The sequence below is a fragment of the Mauremys mutica genome, chromosome 26 (assembly GCF_020497125.1).
Source record: "Mauremys mutica isolate MM-2020 ecotype Southern chromosome 26, ASM2049712v1, whole genome shotgun sequence".
NCBI lineage: Eukaryota > Metazoa > Chordata > Testudines > Geoemydidae > Mauremys > Mauremys mutica.
This window is the reverse complement of record NC_059097.1, coordinates 8629960-8649187: the sequence shown is the minus strand read 5'-3', so window position 1 is coordinate 8649187 and position 19228 is coordinate 8629960. Positions and strand designations below refer to the sequence as shown.

Here is a 19228-nt window from a genome sequence, read left to right as displayed (position 1 = left end):
TGCATTGTCCTTATTCTGCTGCTCTCAAGCCTTCCTTCTCATAGAACTGTGACATCAATCGTTTTCTCATCACTTTTGCCTATATTGCTGTCTGCCTTCAGTTTCCCAACTCATCCCTTCCTCTTCCAGTTACTGCTTCCATCCTCTCAAAGAAAACAGGTGTCCCCTGTACATTCCAAGAACTTATTGGACACTTTGTGTTTGGTTGAATTCCTTGTCTAACAGATGTCTGGGCAGATAACACTCCCCTAGCCCCCCAAATTTTTGTTTTGAATTTTTCTATTTGCATGACAGTCTAGATCATCCGTGTGCAGGGAAAGGGTCTGAGGGGAATTGTGCTGTAAAATAATTTCCTGTTCTGACATGTCCCCAGTTGCCCTAACAGGCTGCAGCACAACATCCACATTTTCCACCAGATCTTTTCATCCTTCCAGAGAAGGGAAATGGCTGCAGTGGAGCCATTTGAGGTAGGGATTATCAGGGACTTGCTGGTGGGTTCTCTTTGGAGGGAGAAGGGCAGTAAATACAGAGGAGGTGAGCACTTCTGAGGGAGCTAGTCTGGAGGTGGGAGAGGGCAGGAAAGCCACAGAGTGGAGAAAGGGAGGGGGACAGGGTGTGATAAACCTGTTGAGATTTGTTTACTGGGATGCCTAGATCCCAGCAACAGACTCCTTTGGTTTGTGGGTGAGAATTCCCTAATTAGATCATAGATTATTAGGGTTGGAAGGGACCTCAAGAGATCATCTAGTCCAACCCCCTGCTCAAAGCAGGACCAATCCCCAAATGGCTCCCTCAAGGATTGAACTCACAACCCTGGCTTTAGCAGGCCAATGCTCAAACCACTGAGCTATCCCTCCTGCAAACAGGAGCCACCCGCCCATGGACTGGGCTAGGAAAATTTACCAGACTTCAGTACTGGAATCTGAACCTACTGGCCAGAGGCTGCTGTGAAATATAAAGGGGCACCCACCAGTGAAGCTCAGGGAAGACACCCCATCCCCTCCTATCTGGCTGCTGGCAGTGAGGAGGGTGTTGCAATTCGCACCAGGGAGTTGTCCCTGAACCCTGCTGGAGGGCTCCATCTCCTGTATCAGCCTCTGGCTAGGGACTCTTGCCCTCTCACTCTGCTGGGAGGAGTTGGGGTGCTTTTTTCCTCGCCTCACTCTGATGCTTCCTGGCTGCTGTCCTGTGATGGGGTGTGGATGGAACTATGCTGCCTGCCTGCCTCCCAGAGCTTCCAAGTGATTGGCCCTCCTCCCCTGTGAACAGTGGGGTTGTCAGTAGGCAGCAGGTACTGAGTGACGGGCTCCTGCTCTTTCAGGGGCCAATGGCCTTTGTCAAGGCTGATTCCCCACTCTGGCACTTTGAGTGCAGAAGATGGGGGCCCGCAAGGATTCTAAAAATTCATACTGGGCACTCCAGGCTTGTATTAAACTCCCAAGGTTACAGTTTTCCACTGATGGGTAGATGCTGCCACCACCCAAGTGCAAAACCCCTTTGAAAACCCAGGAAGGTGCACTTGGGAATTCCTTTCTGTGTGGTACCTTCAAGCCCTTTCACCTCTCCGGGGAAGAGCTGAGAAGGAAAACAAAGGATATCAGCTGTTGCCACCAGCTAATTAAACAACCTGTGCACAAACCTCTTAGGACACAAAAATTTGATCCTGTTCTTAAAAATGTAAAATTTATTAAAAACAAAAAGAAAGAAAATACAGCTGGAAACTCAAGCTAGATTTAAAAAAAAAAAACATTTACAAGGATTAAGCATCAAGAGTAACTTTCTTGAGGTCCAGCTTGAAGGTTACATTCAAAACAAAAGCATTCGGGGTTAGTACAGAGGAATCCACAAGCCATAAAGAAATAAGAGATAAACCTAATTGCCTCTTTCCAGACATTTCCTGATCTACTTACATATCTGGGGTTTCAAATGAGTAGTTTCTAGGTATGATCTGATGATTTTTCATACCTGGCCCAAGCTCTTACAGCATAGCTGCTCTGTCCCTTCTCTCCAGGAGAACAACACAGACAGACAAAAGGGGAGTCTTGTTTTAATTTTAAAAAGTTCTAGCCTTCCCATTGGCTCTTTTGGCCAGACACCCACTCACTTCCTTTTACCTATGCCTGCAGTGAGACTTTTTAACCCTTTATAGGTAAAGCAAGTAGAGAACAGCTACTGAGAGGGATTTTATAGCTAGCTGGCTGGCTGGCTGGGTCCATAAAAGGGAGCTCCCCCAGCCCTTCATTTATCACTCCCCCCCCCTTCCCCCCAAATCACAGATAGTGCCGGCCAGCCTGCTTCAGGTTGGGTTTACACTGGCTGGGATTTTTTTCCTGGAGGTTTAGGAAACAGTGTTAATAAGATACATGCACCTTTCATTTTACTAATAATTACATGAAGAACTAAACAGTATTAAGAACTACAGTCACTTAGAATACAGGAACAGCGAGGAGTCCAGTGGCACCTTAAAGACTAACCGGACTCCTCGTTGTTTTTGTGGATACAGACGACCACGACTGATACTTAGAATACAGGGTTATTTTTACCCAGCTGATTTTGGGAAACCTTTCTGGGAGAGTGCATCAGACACTTTGTTAGAGACTTCTGAAATGTGTTGTATCTCAAAATTAAAGTTTTGAGGAGCTAAACTTCACCGAAGATGTTTTTTGTTTTTGTTTTTAACTGTGTGAAGCCAATTCTGTGCAGCATGGATAGTTTGCAGGTGGAAACGCCGTTCCCAAATGTATGGGCGTAGCTCCTCCAGAGCATACACAATGGTGTAACTTTCTTTTATTGAGACTGGCTGGACAGCTCAGAAGCCGGGCAGAGGGCAGATTCCATCAGGAGAGCCCTGAGGCGGATATCCCGCTCCTTTTGAGTACGGGGCCAAAAGTTCTTACAGATCCGGCATCGATCCTTGACGTGTGACTTCTCCAAGCACTTAAGGCAGCTGCTATGGGGGTCACTCACTAGCATAGGCCTGTTGCAGTCTGAGCAGGGCTTAAACCCAGGAGACCAGGGCACGCCCAGTCTGGGGCGAGACTGACCAGCGGCTTTTCCTTTCAGATATTTTTTTTTGCTGAGGAACACAACAGGATGGAATTGTTGATTTGGTTCTTCCCGCATTAAAACTGCTCCTACAACACACTCTGACACATCTGTGGTTACAATGAAAGGTTAAGTCCAAAACAGACTGTGAAGAGTTCATAGAATCGTAGAATATCAGGGTTGGAAGGGACCTCAGGAGGTCATCTAGTCCAACCCCCTGCTCAAACCAGGACTAATCCCCAAGCAGATTTTTGCCCCAGATCCCTAAATGGCCCCCTCAAGGATTGAACTCACAACCCTGGGTTTAGCAGGCTAGTAACACACTGAGATATTCCTCCTCCCTTTTGAGTTACAAAGGGATCCCAAAAAATTGGGTGATTGAATTTCATCTGCCATTTTGTTGCGCAGTTTTGATAAATGCAAAGTAATGCATATTAGAAAACAATCCCAAATGTAGATACAAAATGATGGTGTCTAAATTAGTGTTACCACTCAACAAAGGAATCTTGGTATCATTGTTGATGGTTCTCTGAAAACATCCACTCAACATGCTGTGACAGTCGGAAAAAGGAAGGCTAAGCTATTCTATAGTCCATTGTCTTTGTTGATGAGCCATCAGCACTTGTCTGGCTTCTTCATTGTTGTACCTGAAAGGCTAGTTGTAGGTGTTAGTCAGAGTAAGCACATTTGAAATATAGATACATAGTCAATATCCATAACTACAGATACAAACATGATACATGTACACAAATAGGATAATCATATTCAGCAAATCATAACTTTTCCAATAACACCTCACATGACACATCTTGTACAAAATGCATCATAATTATGTCCTAATCAATGCAATCATGCCCTGCTCATATCCATTGAGAATTCAACATCCACAAAGCTAGCTCGCTATTCTAAAATGTGACCTGTGACGCAAGGTTGAAAGAATTGGTCATGTTTAGTCTTGAGAAAAGATGACTGGGGTGTGGGGGGGAGGACCTGATAACAGTCTTCAGCTATGTTAAGGGCTGCTATGCAGAAGATGGTGATCATTTTTTCTCCATGTGCACTGGGGTAGGAGAAGTAATTCCCTTGCTGTAGAACACGCCATGCTTAGGTTGGATATTAGGAAAAACTTTCCAACCTTGAGGATTGATAAGTACTGGAATAGGTCACCAGGAGAGGTTGTGGAATCCGTTACTGGAGGTTTGTAAAAACTGGATAGACAAATATCGGTCAGCTATAAGTTTGCCGTCATCGAGGGCAAAAAGACTTATACAAGGAGACAGAGAGAGAAGGAGATGAAATCGAGGAAGCTTTGGAAAAGCTGGGCAGATGACTGCCCAAATGAATTCAGAGTTCAGTTTTGCTTTACCAAACTAACCAAGGGATCTGTAAATCCCATGTTCTTCGAGTGTGTGCTCATGTCGATTCCTTTCTATGTGTGTGCGCACCCACGTGCGTGGTCGTCAGAGATTTTTGCCTTAGCGGTACCTGTAGGGCAGTGGTTCTCAAACTATTGTACTGGTGACCCTTTCACTTGTTTACATATTTAATACCATTATAAATGCTGGAGGCAAAGCACGCTTTGGGGTGGAGGCTGACAGCTTGCGACCCCCCCTCCCCATGTAAAACCTCATGACCCCCTGAGGGGTCCCAACTCCCACTTTGAGAACCCCTGCTGTAGGGTCTGTGGTGTCCTCTGGAATGCCGTGCTCATGCAGCAGGATATCAGGCGCCGCCGGCCCTATGCCTCCTCAGTTCCTTCTTACTGCCCCTAAGAAGGGCTAGCTAGCTTTTTAAGGAACTTCGTGCCTTAAGGCCTTTGTACATAGTTTGTATACAATAGTGGTTAAGTCGTTGTTAAGTAGTAGTAAAGTGTTAGTTAGTCATTAGGGTCCCAGCAGGGACTTCGCCCCAGACTGGGCGTGCCCTGGTCTCCTGGGTTTAAGCCCTGCTCAGACTGCAACAGGCCTATGCCTGTGAGTGACCCCCATAGCAGCTGCCTTAAGTGCTTGGAGAAGTCACACGTCAAGGATCGATGCCGGATCTGTAAGAACTTTTGGCCCCGTACTCAAAAGGAGCGGGATATCCGCCTCAGGGCTCTCCTGATGGAATCTGCCCTCTGCCCGGCTTCTGAGCTGTCCAGCCAGGTTGCACCAAGCTCCTTGGCACCCAGCTCCTCCCGATGCCAAAGAAGAAAGAAGTGCAGACATACCCTAACAGGAGCAGAGCCAGACGAGCCTCTCTTCCCCCATCTCCATCATATCAGCACTTCACATAGGTAAAGTCTCTCTCCTGTCTGGTGATTTACAGAGGCTCCCAATGCAACTAGTCAGGTATTAACCCAGGCAGCAACTCACAAGCATTCAATAAAGTCTAAACACTAAACACATTCTTAGAATTCTAATACCCGAGTGATAAATGAAGGAAGGGGGTTGCTTCCTTTTATGGACACATAGCCAGCCAGTTAGCTATAAAGTCCCTCTTGGTAGCTGTTATCTACTTGCTTTACCTGTAAAATAAGTCCCCCAGGTAAAGGGAAAAAAGTGGGCACCTGATCAAAAAAGCCAATGGAAAGGCTAGAACTTTCTCAAATGGGGAGAGAAACTTTCCCTTTGTCTGTTGCTCTCTGGGAAAGAGGGGAACAGAGAAGGAAGCAGGAATGCTGTGTAAAGCTTAAGCCAGGTATGATCATAAATCATCAGATCATGCCTAGAACTACTTACCTGAACTTCAAATGTGTAAGTAGATCAGAATGTTTAACTAGACGTGATCAGGTTTATTTCTTATTTTGGCTTGTGGATCTCCTCTGTGCTAACCCCAGATGCTTCTGTTGCTTGTAACCTTTCAGCTGAATCCCCAAGAAAGCTATTTTGGGTGCTTAATTTTTGTAATTGTTTCTTTTAAAATCTAGCAAAAAGCCTGAGTTTCAGATGTATTTTTTCCCTTTTTATTTTTAATAAAATTTATCTTTTTTAAGAACAGGATTGGATTTTGGTGTCCTAAGAGGGTTGTGCATGTTGTTTGATTAGCTGAAAGGAAATTGGGTGTGGCTATGTTTTCTTTCTCAGCTCTTCTCCGGAGGGGTGTGTGTGAGAAAGGGCTTGAAGGTACCCCACAGGGAGGAATTCCCAAGTGCTCCTTCCTGGGTTCAAAGTGGGTTTTTTTGCATTTGGGTGGTGGCAGCGTTGACCAAGCCAAGGTCAGAGAGAAGCTGTAACCTTGGGAGTTTAATACAAGCTTGGAGTGGCCAGTATTATTTTTAAAAATCCTTGCGGGCCCCCACCTTCTGCACTCGAAGTGACAGAGTGGGGATTCAGCCTTCACAATCTGTTTTAACAATCCTAACACAGGTGAGCCAGACTGATTCCAGTTGTGCGTTTGTCCATGTTCAATTAAGATATGGGGGCATTTGTGAGAGCTAGCTCCTCATCTGCCAGTGTCATAGGCAGGGATGGTGTCTCTAGCCTCTGTTTGCCAGAAGCTGGGAATGGGTGACGGGGGATGGATCACTTGATGGTTACCTGTTCTGTTCATTCCCTCTGGGGCACCTGGTATTGGCCATTGGGCTAGACAGACCATTGGTCTGACGCAGTGGGCTGTACTGTATCAGGAGTATCTACTCATTTGGACTCGCTAGGGAGCCACAGAAAGAAACAAGATGTGCTGAGGCAAGAAGGCCCAGTCTCAGCGCCCCCGGGGTCACGCTTGTCAAAAGCTAAAACTAGGCCCAGCCCATGAAAGGGGCACTGCCAGGAGAGACTGTATAAAGGCTGGAGCATCAAACCACTTTGTAAACCTGAGAGAGCTGCCTTGGGGACAGTAACAGGGAGAATCCTCCAAAGTGACTCCTTTGATTCTGCTCTTCTCTAGCCTTTGGTTCAGAGACTCTGTTACTGGGAGGGTTTCACCATGTCTCAGAGGGTTACACCCTGGTGGGAGGGGGCTAGGCCTGTACTGGAATAAGGTCACTCTGTGCTTCACACTATGGCAGAACCTAGAATGTCCATTTAGCAGGTAAAAGTCCTGGGGGGAATCGGCTTGTGGAATGGACAAAAGCCCCGTCTGAATTCTCTCGAATTGCCCTTCTCGCCCTGGCAGGCTACAGAATAACGTCCACGTTTCACTCCAGATCATCCGATCCTCCCAGGGGGAAGGAAATAGCTGCAATGGAGTTGGCTCAGGTAAGGGATTATCAGGGAGCTGGTGGTGGGTTCTGCTTGGAGGGAGAGGAGCAGTAAAGGCATAGAATGGGGGAGAGCTGCTAGAGGTGGTGGGAGGCAGGAAATATTTCGGGTGGAGAAAGGGAAGGGACAGGATGTGACAAACCTGCTGACACTAGTGTAGTTTAGGGTGTGATGGGTTGTCACCCCGGGGTGCAGTCTGGGGGGCTTCTGGGAACTGCTGCACCCTCTAACCCTCAAGCTGGGCTGGCCCTTCTCACACTGCTTTGCTGGAGATTCAGCCAGCTTCTCCAGGGCCTGTTATCACCCAACATGACAGCAGGTGGTGCCATACACCCAACTAAGCTACCTGAGTGCTTTACCTAAGCCACTGAAGGACAGATAGAAGACAACAGCCAATTTTCCAGCTCCCCAACCTTGTACACCTGCTGTAGTATAAACCCAGAATTATACCATCTAATAGTGCACAGGTATCTCTATAATGTAAGTTCATTAATATAGTTCGCCTTCCCCTCAATATGGGAAAGATGTGCACAACAAGCTTGGGCTAACCAAGCTGAGATTTTCCCCAGACACTTCACTCAAAATAATTTGGTTAAGATAAAGCATCAAACAAGTCTATTAACTACAGAAAGACAGATTTTAAGTGATTATAAGTGATAGCAAACAGATCAAAGCAGATTACTTAGCAAATAAACAAAAATGCAAACTAAGTCTAAAATGCTAGATAGATAGGATTTGAATTAGCAATTTCTCACCCTGACTGATGATACAAGCAATCCACCAAGTTTCCATAAACAAGCTAGAAATCCCTTTACCCTGGGACCAGCACTTCCCCCAGTTCAGTCTTTGTTCCTCAGGTGTTTCCAGGAGTTCTCCTGTGTGGAGAGTGAGGCCAAGAGATAACGTCACACCTTATGTAGCTTTTCCATATGGTGGGAACCCTTTGTTCCAAAGTCAGTTTCCTGTGCAGTTTGAGAAAAATACAGGTACCAAAATGGAGTCCAGTGTCATGTGGTCTGGTCACATGCCCTGTCATGCCCCGCTGAGTTATAGTAGCCATGACTCATAGGCTGGCTGAAACATTCATGAGAAGGCCAAACTATTCTATAGTCCATTGTCTTTGTTGATGAGCCATCAGCTCTGTCTGGCTTCTTCATTGTTGTACCTGAAAGGCTCGTTGTGGGTGTTACCCAGAGTAAGCACATTTGAAATATAGCTACATAGTCAATATCCATAACAACAGATACAAACATGATACATGTACACAAATATGATTTGCTGAATATGATTATCTTAACTTTTCCAATAACACCTCACATGACACATCTTGCACAAAATGCATCATAATTATGTCCTAATCATATTATAACCATACCACTATGCTGAATATGGGCTGTAGTGTCAGATAGGGCCTAGTTTCAAGGCACGGGATTTGGGAATGGAACTTCTCCTCTTTGTGGAACAGGAAATAACCCTCCAGCCAGGGCTGGGACAACTTCCCAGACTCCCAGTGCTGGAGCCTGAATCTACTGACACTTCATTAGTTACCACCAACTCCAATCTTTGTGGGAACTGCAGACGTTATCAGTGATCATCTTATATTCTCTTCTAGGTCATTGATAAGAATATAAATGGGGAACCATGGTCGAGTGGATTTATTTCTAGTGGGTTCCCGCAGGATTGATTCTTGTCCCTGTGCTATTTAACAATCACAGTTTCTAATCTATTTAATGTATGCCATGTTTATTTTGTATCATTCTAGTTTTTTAGTCAAAATATTGTGCTGAACCAAGTCACATGCCTTACGAAGTCTAGGTATATTACATCAATACTGTTAGCTGCAACCAAACTTTTGATCTCATCCAATAAGGTTATCCCGTTAGTTTGATAGGATCTATTTTCTCTAAACCTTTGTTCATGGGTACTAATTATATTACCCTCCTTTAATTCTTTATTAATGAAATCCAGTATCTGCTGCTCCATTATCTTGCCCAGTATCGATGTCAGACTGATACTCTTGCAATTAGCTGGGTCATCTCTTTTACACTTTTTAAATATTGGCACAGCATTAGCTTGATTCCAGTCTTCTAGAATTTCCCCAGTGTTCCAAATCCTAATTAAAATCAACATTAACAGTCCACCACGCTCCTCCACCAGGCCTTTTAAAAGTCTTGGATACAAGTTATCTGGACCTGCTGATTTAAACATGTCTAACTGTGATAGCTGCTGTTTAACGTCCTCATGAGCTATTGTTGGGATGGACAGTGTCATCGTCAATATCTTATGATATGAATACAACATCTGCTTTTCCCCAAACTCAGGAGAGAAATATTTATTGAACACTTTTACCTCTTCTGCATTATTTTTGATAATTCTGCCATTTCCATCTAGTAATGGACCACTACCATTGTTAGGATTCATTTTGTACTTAATATGCTTTTAAAAAACTTCCTTATTATTTTCCTTGATTGGTCGTTGATTTCTGATGGCTTCCCTTACCAATTTTCTACAGTTCTGACCTTCTAACTTATATTTTTATACCTTCTAACTTATATTTAACTCCCCTTTCTTCCATATATTTTATTTGGAGAGTGTTGGGATTCCTACCAGGGAGCCACCAGCAGGGTCCAGAGACAGCCCCATCTCCTATATCAAGCTCTGGCTAGTAGCTATGTGATAAATGTGATGACCCTGCCTCCATCTGTCAGCTGGGAGACACAAGTTTCTCTCTTGCTACCCTCTGATGCCTCCTGGCTGTTCTAGGCAAGGTGGGGTGTGACTCTGTTAACATGTGCCTCCCAGAGCGTCCATTTCCCTGGTGCTGCTGTTCCGTGAATAATGGGGTTCTGAGTGAGGCAGCAGGTACTGAGTGTTGGACTCTTGCTCTTTTAGGGGCCGGTAACCTTCGAGGAGGTGGCTGTGTATTTCACCAGGGAAGAGTGGGCTCTGCTGGACCCCGCTCAGAGAGCCCTCTACAGGGAGGTCATGCAGGAGAACTATGAGACGGTGACCTCGCTGGGTAAGGAGTCCTGTCCCCTGGGTTATTAGAAGCTGTGGGGTCTCTAAAGAACCTGAGCAGTAATAACTTTATACCTTTATTCGTCACATAAGTTTTGACAAGTTTCCTTGCCCTCCTTTTTTTGCCTTATCTCCCACACACTAGAATAATTTTTGGACATGTGCCTTTTTGGTGCTGTCAGTCATTTTAAAATTGCATTTAATGTATTGGAGACTTTAATAACTACATTAATAACTGTAGCTTTCATGCCTTTTCCTCATTTTAAGAGGAAAATATGTTGTCTGTAGAATTCTAAATTGAGTAAATAGGTGTATGATTCATGCCTGGCTTGTGTGACAGTCAGATGAGCTCCTCTTTTGATAGGAGAGCTTATAATGTTGCCATTCAGGACCCCACGGGTGAAGGGAGAACAGAGCTGTGGGAGGGGAGGAGAAGGGGGGGAGTAGATAATTCTGGGGTGCCTGGACGTGGGGAGGGTGTGTGCAGGGTTAGAGCTAAGAAGCAGCGGGGAGGGATGAAGTAGTGAGAGATGAGGAAGGAATAGAAGTTGTTCCCAAGGAGCCGGGAGGAGGTGATGACCGAGAGTAGTGGGAAGAAGGGGAGGGGAGTGTGGGGGAAGGGCACCCAGGAAGTGGGCTGGGTGGGTCAGTGGGAGGGAGGAGAGGTTTGGGGATCTAGAGCTGTGGGGGATCCCCGAATCCCTGCCCAAGCCTTGTTGCTTTAGAGCAGGCCTGCACAACTTGTAAAGCGGCGAGGGCCACATTCCTCCAAAGAAAACAGCTGAGGGCCGAAACCTCCCAGCCCTGCAGAAACAAACCCTCCTTCCCCAGCGCCGCCCCACCAAAACAGCTGTGGGCCAAAAAGGAAGGGTGGGGGTGGGGAGGTGATACTTTATTTTAAATCAACCAGAGGCTCCCAGCTAAAGAGGTGGCTGGGAGCCCTCAGGGTCAAATTAAAGGGCCCAGGGCTCTGGCGGCTGGGGGAACCCGGCAGGGCCGGCTCTAGGTTTTTTGCTGCCCCAAGCAAAAAAAAATTTGGCTGTCCCCCTTCCCAGCCCTTGGCTCCCCCGGTACCCTCCTGCTGCCCCAGTCCTGGGCTCTCCCCCCACCCACACACACCCCCTGCCATCCCAGAGCTGGGCTTCCCCCTTTCCTCCCCACCAGTGCCCTCCCTTCACCCTGCTGCTGCCCCAGCCCTGGGCTCCCTCCCACCAGTGCCCCCCCACCACACCTCCTGCCGCCCCAGCCCTGGGTCACTGGTAACTCGCTCCCAGGGCAGGTCATTCAGCCAGAATTTTGGATGTGCACAAAACACAGACAGGATTGGTTCCCATATGGTTACAGAGCTGCAGTAAAGTGGAACAATTTTCAGCTTGTGTGATTGGAGGATATCTGGATGCATATTGTAAGACTGTCCTCCATAAATGAGGAAAAGTTGAGGTGCCTTTATTATTCTTTTGTTCCACTCTTTCTTTCTATGGGGAATTTGCCAATGCAATATCACTGTCTTCCTTTCAAACAAACAAAAAGGCAATGGCTGTTGAAAATAGCAATTCCAGTCCTAATAAGCATTTCTTGCTCAATTCTATCCTACTTTTTCTACAGCAAGTTACAGTGGATCAGTATATTTGATTTGGGAGAAATGAAGTAAAAGCTGCCCAAACCGAGCTTGAGCACTCCTGAATCTTGAGGTGTTCAAATCTGGAAGGCAGGTGCTGGGGGTGGGAGAGGGCTGTGGGCTCCATGGGGGAGCATGGCAGCAACTGTCTGGAGCTGCATGGAGCCAGACACGCTGGTCTGAGTGGCACAGTAAGCGGTTTGGGGGTTGGAGAAGGGGTAGGGGGTTCCGGGGGGCAGTCAAGGGACAAGGAGCAGGGGGGGTTGGATGGGGCAGAGGTTCGGAGGGGCAGTCAGGGGACAGGCAGCAATTGGATAGGCATGGGAGTCCAGGAGGTTTATCAGGGGACAGGTAGGAGGGTCCTGGGGGGAAGTTGGGTGGGGTCTCAGGAGGGGGCAGTAGGGGACAAGGAGAAGGGAGGCTTAGATAGGGGCTGGGGTCCCAAGGGGCAGTTAGGGGCAGGGGTCTCGGGAGAGGGTAATCGGGGGACAAGGACCAGTGGTGCTTAGATAGGGGGTGGGGGTCCTGGGGGGCAGTGGGGCAGAGGTCTGGGGAGGGGGCAATCAGCGGCCAGGGGCTGGGATTTAAAGGGCTGTGGTCTCCCCGCCCCTGCGGGCAGCCCAGAGCCCTCTGATTCCTGGCCGCGGCTGGGATTTAAAGAGCTCTGGTCTCCCCACCGCAGCTGGCAGCGCAGAGCCCTTTGAATCCCGGCCCCGGCTGAGATTTAAAGGGCTCTGGTCTCCCTGCCCCTGCGGGCAGCGCAGAGCCCTCTGACTCCCGGCCAGGGCTGGGATTTAAAGGGCTCTGGGCTCCCCGCCCCTGCGGGCAGCCCAGAGCCCTTTGAATCCCGGCCCCGGCTGAGATTTAAAGGGCTCTGGGCTCCCTGCTCCAAATCAGAGCCCTAGAGCCAGCTGTGTGCTGGGGAGACAGGGCATGAACTAGCTGTGTGCAGGGGGGAGGTGCTGTGGACCCAGCCGAGAGCAGGTGCGAGCACCGTCCGCTCTGCAGCATGATGAGGGAGTCCGGCATCCTACTGCCAAGTGCCCGCCCTGCCCAGGGGAAGCTCCACAGTGGTTTTGCTGAGCCCAAACTTATATGAGGAGGGAAGAAATTGGCAGCAAGTCTCAACAGCAGCCAGCCTCTGCCGTGCACCCTGAAGAGGTGTCTCTGGGTAGAAATCTGGGAGGTTGTGACCCTGCATGCCCCACCCACCCTCTGTTCAGCAATTCTGGATATGAAGGGTGATTCCAGAAATTAAGAGTCATTTTGGAAAAAAATGCAATAATAGCGGCAATTTCCAGAAAACACTGGCCCTAGTCATAACATTAAATACAATAGTCTCAAGATGTATGCCTGTGTTCACCAGATCTGTCACTCTGCCTCACATAGTTCACTCTGCTGGGGGGTTCTACCCCTTCCCCCATTCTGTGTCTGTCTGGTCTATTTAGACTGTAAATTCTTCAGGGCGTGGGACATCTAATATTGTATGTTTGTACGGTGCCTTCCACGACAGAGACCCACTCTTAGTTGGCTCTTAGGCACTAAGGTAATGAATATGATTTATAATCATAATAACTCTCCTGCCACTTTGAGCCACCAACGATGTCCTTGGGATGTTACAGCTTAAAAATGATCTGGGTTAAAATCTTTGTGAGAAGTATCCCACAACTTCCACTGACCTTCCTTGTTTTCTTTGCCTGCAGTAGGGCTTCCAGTTTCCAAACCTGATGTGATCTCGCAGCTGGAACGAGGGGAAGAGCCGTGGGTCCCAGACCTCCAGGGCTCTGAGAAAGAAGTGCTTCCGAGAGCTGCCTGCACAGGTGAGGACTTGGTTAAACCAACTCAACAACTGTGTAGGAATGCAGGAAACATTTGGGATGCCCTACAAAGACCCTGTGAGCTCTCCAAGTTCAGGATTGTTCCCTGCAGATGTGGAATCATTATGGCAGATGTCACTCATGGCTTCCCTCCTATTCTGACTGACAACTGGCAGCAGGTCACTCCCCGATCTCTCTTTCCCCTGAGTGTTCTCATGAGATGCAGACCAAAACTGATCCCTTCCTCTCTCCTCTGGGGAAGGGTTTAGGGAAGATCAGCTCCTGATACGCTTGATTTCTCCCACACATATTTTGGTTTGTTCATTCTTCTCTCTGAGATTTCTTTTCTCTCTGGTGCAGAAAGTGACCTATGTCTGGATCCTCTCTCTCTCCCATCGGGTGATGGGAGGGTGAGTGAGAACAAGGAGAAACCCCATCAGGAAGATGCTGAGCAAATAGAAGCACGTGGGATGTTACCAGGAAGATCGAAAGGGAATGATTCCGAGAGTTGTGCACTTTCAGAAAAAGTCTCTGAGAGTCAGCACAGGCCAGTGGAAAACTTCAGTAGCCACTCAGACCTTATTAAATGTGAGATAATTAACTTGGAAGAGACATGCTACACATGCCATGAGTGTGGGAAAGGCTTCAATGTGAGCTCTGACCTTCTCACACATCAGCGAATCCACAGAGGAGAGAGACCGTACATGTGCTCTGAGTGTGGGAAAAGCTTCAGTTATAGCTCACACCTTATTATACATCATAGAATCCACACTGGAGAGACACCCTACACGTGCTCTGAGTGCGGGAAAAGCTTCAGTCAGAGCTCAAACCTTATCACACATTACAGAATCCACACTGGCATGTCACCCTACAGATGTTCTGAGTGTGGGAAAAGCTTCAGTCATAGATCAGCCCTTATTAGACACCAAGGAATCCACACTGGAGAGACACCCTACACGTGCTCTGAGTGTGGGAAAACCTTCAGGCTTAGCTCAGCCCTTACCATACACTGGAAAATCCACAGTGGAGAGACACCCTACACATGCAATAACTGCGGGAAAAGCTTCAGTCATAGCTCAGCCCTTATTAGACATCGGAGAATCCACACTGGTGAAATGCCCTACACGTGCTCTGAGTGTAGGAAACCCTTCAGGCATAGCTCAGCCCTTACCATACATTGGAGAATCCACAGTGGAGAGAGACCCTACACATGCAATAACTGCGGGAAAAGCTTCAGGCATAGCTCAGCCCTTATTAGACATCAGAAAATCCACATGGGCGAGAACTGTAACAAACACCTTGAATAGGGCTGGCCAAAGTTGGTGGTGGTTGTTTTTTTTAAAATCACATTTGCTAATTCCACATAGTGATCTATGCACCATTTTCACCGTCGTGTCTCCGCTCCCCCATATGAGTTGCCTGCTTTTGCAGCTCACCCTTCGTTGCGGTCAATCCTGTGATCTTTTCTACCAACTCCTTTCCTTTTGAGTCATAGGAGTGTGTGTCCCTCCAGCCAGGAATGTTCATCAGCTCCAGGTGGGAGAGAGAGTTAATCCCAACAAGCTACACTGAGGCAAAAACTACCTGTGCCTGACATCCACTAGGGCTGCACATGGCATTGGCTGCTCAAGTTAGTGATCTTGGTGTAAAAAGACAATTTTAGTTGTAGAGCAGATGCGCACAGGTGCAGTGGTTGGCATTAGCTTCCCCCTTGACCTGACCTAAACTCCATCACTTTTCCTAGTCTAAACAAACCCTGAGCATCACGGTTATACTGTTCCCCCATTTCACAGCAATTGTTAGTCATCGAGTTCTCCCTTTTGGAAAAAAGTGTCTCATTCCCAGTTGCTCTGATATTGCTTCAGGTTGTGCTGCAGAGCAGATATTTTTACTGCTATTTTCCTCACTTAAAATATATTGAACTATAACAAAGAGCAGGAATAGGAAAAAAATGTCATTTCACCATCTGTAACAACAGAAGAAGTTAGAGTAAGTCAGAGGGATTTTCTTATTCCCCATCACCATCCCAATCCCCGTTGTTCAATTGGTTAGGTCAGTAGTTAGAGTTTCTCCTGTCAACTCCCTGCAGTGTAGACCCCACGGTAACTCGACCTAATATATTGACTGCAGCTCCATTATTCATGTAGCTGGAGTTGCGTAGCATAGGTCGACTTTCTGTGATAACATAAGAATGGACATACTGACTCAGACCAAAGGTCCATCTAGCCCAGTATCCTGTCTGCCGACAGTGGCCAATGCCAGGTGCCCCAGAGGGAGTGAACCTAACAGGCAATGATCAAGTGATCTCTCTCCTGCCATCCATCACCCCCCTCTGACAAACAGAGGCTAGGGACAGCATTCCTTACCCATCCTGGCTAATAGCCATTAATGGACTTAACCTCCATGAATTTATCCAGTTCTCTTTTAAACACTGTTATAGTCCTGGGCTTCACAACCTCCTCAGGTAAGGAGTTCCACAAGTTGACTTTGCGCTGCATGAAGAAGAACTTCCTTTTATTTGTTTTAAACCTGCTGCCCATTAATTTAATTTGGTGACCCCTAGTTCTTGTATTATGACCCCTAGTTCTTGTATTAGTTCTTGGTAGTGTGGACATAGCCTAAGTTTTGCTCTTCAATATAATGCATTTGTATCACTTCTCCCCTTCCTGCTACTTTGAAAGATTAGAAAGTGTGAAAATAGAGCACAGGTGGTTTTTCTCATGATGCAGCCTTCCCATGTAGTGAGAGACCCCTTCCACCCACACTTACGGGAGAAGACCCAGGGAGAAATGAACTCACAGAAATGGAAGGCTCCTCGGTTATTGTAGAATGTGACTTCACACAAAGCTGACTAGGTGGAAATGGGAATTAAGAGAAAACTGCCCTATCGGTTTATATTTTGTAATCTTTGAATAAATTATCAGCAACAATGAAATTAAACATGACGTTAATTAGTGTAACATAAGAGGCTGATTCTGTGATAACTTTTAGAGTTACAATATAATTTAGGTTTTCTTCTAGGTCTCTCCCTACCCCCTCCTACTATATAGGAAATGGCTAATCCTAAAAAGTAAAACCTCACTCCAAAGGAATTAGAGTGGGGGAACATGTGAGAGAAATAGCATGTACCAGAATAGGGACCCAATATAGAGTGCTATTATTTCTATTTCAAATGGAATTTATTTTGATAAACTTTAAAATAAATTTTCTGTTAAGAGGAAAATTGCTTGAGATAAGATGTGTAAACTTTTAATCAGTTAGAGGGTAACAGCCACAGAGTTCCCCAGTTCGCTCTTTTGCTAAGTAAAGACACATCAGGCAGGAGATGTCAGAATGTAAAATGGTGATGGATGCGTGATGATTTATTTTTTCAACCAGTTATTTTTATGGGTGCTGAGTCCCCTTTTCCTTTGGAGGAGGCCAGCTGTTAGAGCCCAGCTGTTTAACCGTTAGGCCTGGCCATGGAAACCTCCCCATAACTGGCCTTATGTTTCTTTCATGTTTGATACCTTTGGGGTTCACACGTCCACACTACATGTGTTTTATGACAGCAGATATTTTGAGAAAACTGCTGGATTAAGCAGGGCTATTCCAAACTGATGTTGGCCCAAACTCTGCCTCACTTCAACTGGTGTGGGACACATCTGTATCGAAGGATTAGTTCACACCTGATTTGCCCAGAGACCTCAGGGGAGGTGGAGGTAAGCTAGAATCTACAACAATAAAGTTAAAGGTAAGGGTGGACATCCTTCAGCTTTCCGATCAACAAGCCTGTTGTGTTAATTCCTTCTGAACATCTGGCACTGGTCACTCTCAGGCAGCATACTGGGCTCAATGGATTATTGGTCTGACCGAGTATGACCAGTCTTCCATTCTTACGTTATGTAAATCATCTAAGAGAGATTGACTGCCAGGATCCCAGGTCTGATCCCCTCTGGGGAATGAAGCACAACAGCGACAGGCTATGCAGCCTTGACTACTCGCTCTGTACCTGCAAAGCCTGCTAGCCCAGCATGCTGGACCATCTATGCCAGTACCTGATTCCTAAACTGCAGCTACAGTTCCTACTCCCTGCGACTCCAAAGACAAAGAGCTGCAGCGCAACCCCTTGTAATCTTTGAAATGTATTTTCCTTTTTCTATTTTTATCTGTTTTTTTTATGAATGTGGCGCCTTCCCAACCTTTCTATTAGATTGGGGTGTAACAGTGCGGCTCAGTTGCTGTGAGTGTGTGAACACCCCTGAAGTCTACACAGGGAAGATGCTAAGAAGAATAGTTCCCAAAAATCTTAATAGCCTTAAAACTCTTCCCTATAAAATGACTGCATGCATGCTCCTTTACCTATGGAAGCATTCCAAGGAATTGAGCTGTCTGATATACATTGTTCAGCGAGAGCTATTTGAACTTTTTACTAATGTCTCAATAAGGTTTGTATCTGTGTTTTGGGGTGAGAGAGTGATGAGATGTATTAGCTACACAGTAGTGAAATGTAAGGAGAAAACTAATTAGCTTTTAGGTAGTAGGCTAAATCATAGAATCTCAGGGTTGGAAGGGACCTCAGGAGGTCATCTAGTCCAACCCCCTGCTCAAAGCAGGACCAAACCCAACTAAATCATCCCAGCCAGGGCGTTGTCAAGCCTGACCTTAATGTAAGCAATAATTTGGATTCGGTATTGAAATATTCAGCTGGCTAAATCTGGGTCGCACTGCCTGGGTGAAAAGCTCTGATTAGGGTTTCAGCATCACTAAATACGCACCTGCCTCCATGGGTTGCTGTTTTAGGCTTTATAAGGGTTGATTTTCTGCTGTATTAATCTGATGGTTTGACAATATTGCATTGGAATCAAGTCATCAATTTACTTGTCAACTGATTGATGTACTGATTTGACCTGAACTTTATCACTGTGTTGTTTAACCTTTAGTTAGCTGAGTAGTATTTATAGTCATTTAGCCTTACTGATGTGAGTGCTTGGTTTTATTTGTTCATGTTAATAAAATATGTGTGACACTCTGTACCTCGGGGAAACACCCAGCACTCTCTTGTTCATCCTTGTAAAATGATTGTGTGGTATCCAATGCAAAGTTTGTCATGTTGGGTGTCTTCAGAAGGCTCATGATGCACTGAACATGGTTGTTACAGTGATGTTATAGTAATTGTTACAGTTTAGGTTATAATTTCATGTATATAGTTATGATGCTGAAAATTTATCCTCATGGCTTAAAGCAAGCCCAGGCAAAAACTCTCCAAGAACAGATGCAGTTCACACCTCCTCAGGGCATGGATTAGACAAACCCAGCCAAGCCTCACAGGAACAATGGACACTGGTTTAGGGAGCAACAAAATAATCAGTTAGACCCTTGAGGGAGTCACCCCCTTCCTTTGGTCAGTTTGGGACTGTGATAAGGTAATGCTCACCTGACTCTGAAAGGGGTGGGAACAAAGTCAGGAGGAAAGAAAGGACATGATAAAAGGGAGAGATGTTTGCCATGCTCGCTCTCTTCCATCTACAGCCACCACCAAGGGACTGAAAGGCTGATCAAAGGGGAGA

General features: G+C 46.3%; 1 protein-coding gene across 1 annotated transcript; it reads left to right on the top strand.

Moving 5' to 3' along the window:
- Window positions 1-10222: 10222 nt before the first annotated feature.
- Window positions 10223-15222, top strand: LOC123356680 (gastrula zinc finger protein XlCGF49.1-like). Its single transcript, XM_045000078.1, has 2 exons — window positions 10223-10245; window positions 14040-15222. Exon 2 carries the CDS (start codon window positions 14150-14152, stop codon window positions 14984-14986), a length of 837 nt encoding a protein of 278 aa, XP_044856013.1. The 5' UTR covers window positions 10223-10245; window positions 14040-14149; the 3' UTR covers window positions 14987-15222.
- The last annotated feature ends 4006 nt before the right edge of the window (window positions 15223-19228 follow it).

Coding starts and splice junctions, on each gene's coding strand:
- LOC123356680 (XM_045000078.1), top strand. CDS start 14,150: ATGTTACCAGGAAGATCGAAAGGGAATGATTCCGAGAGTTGTGCACTT.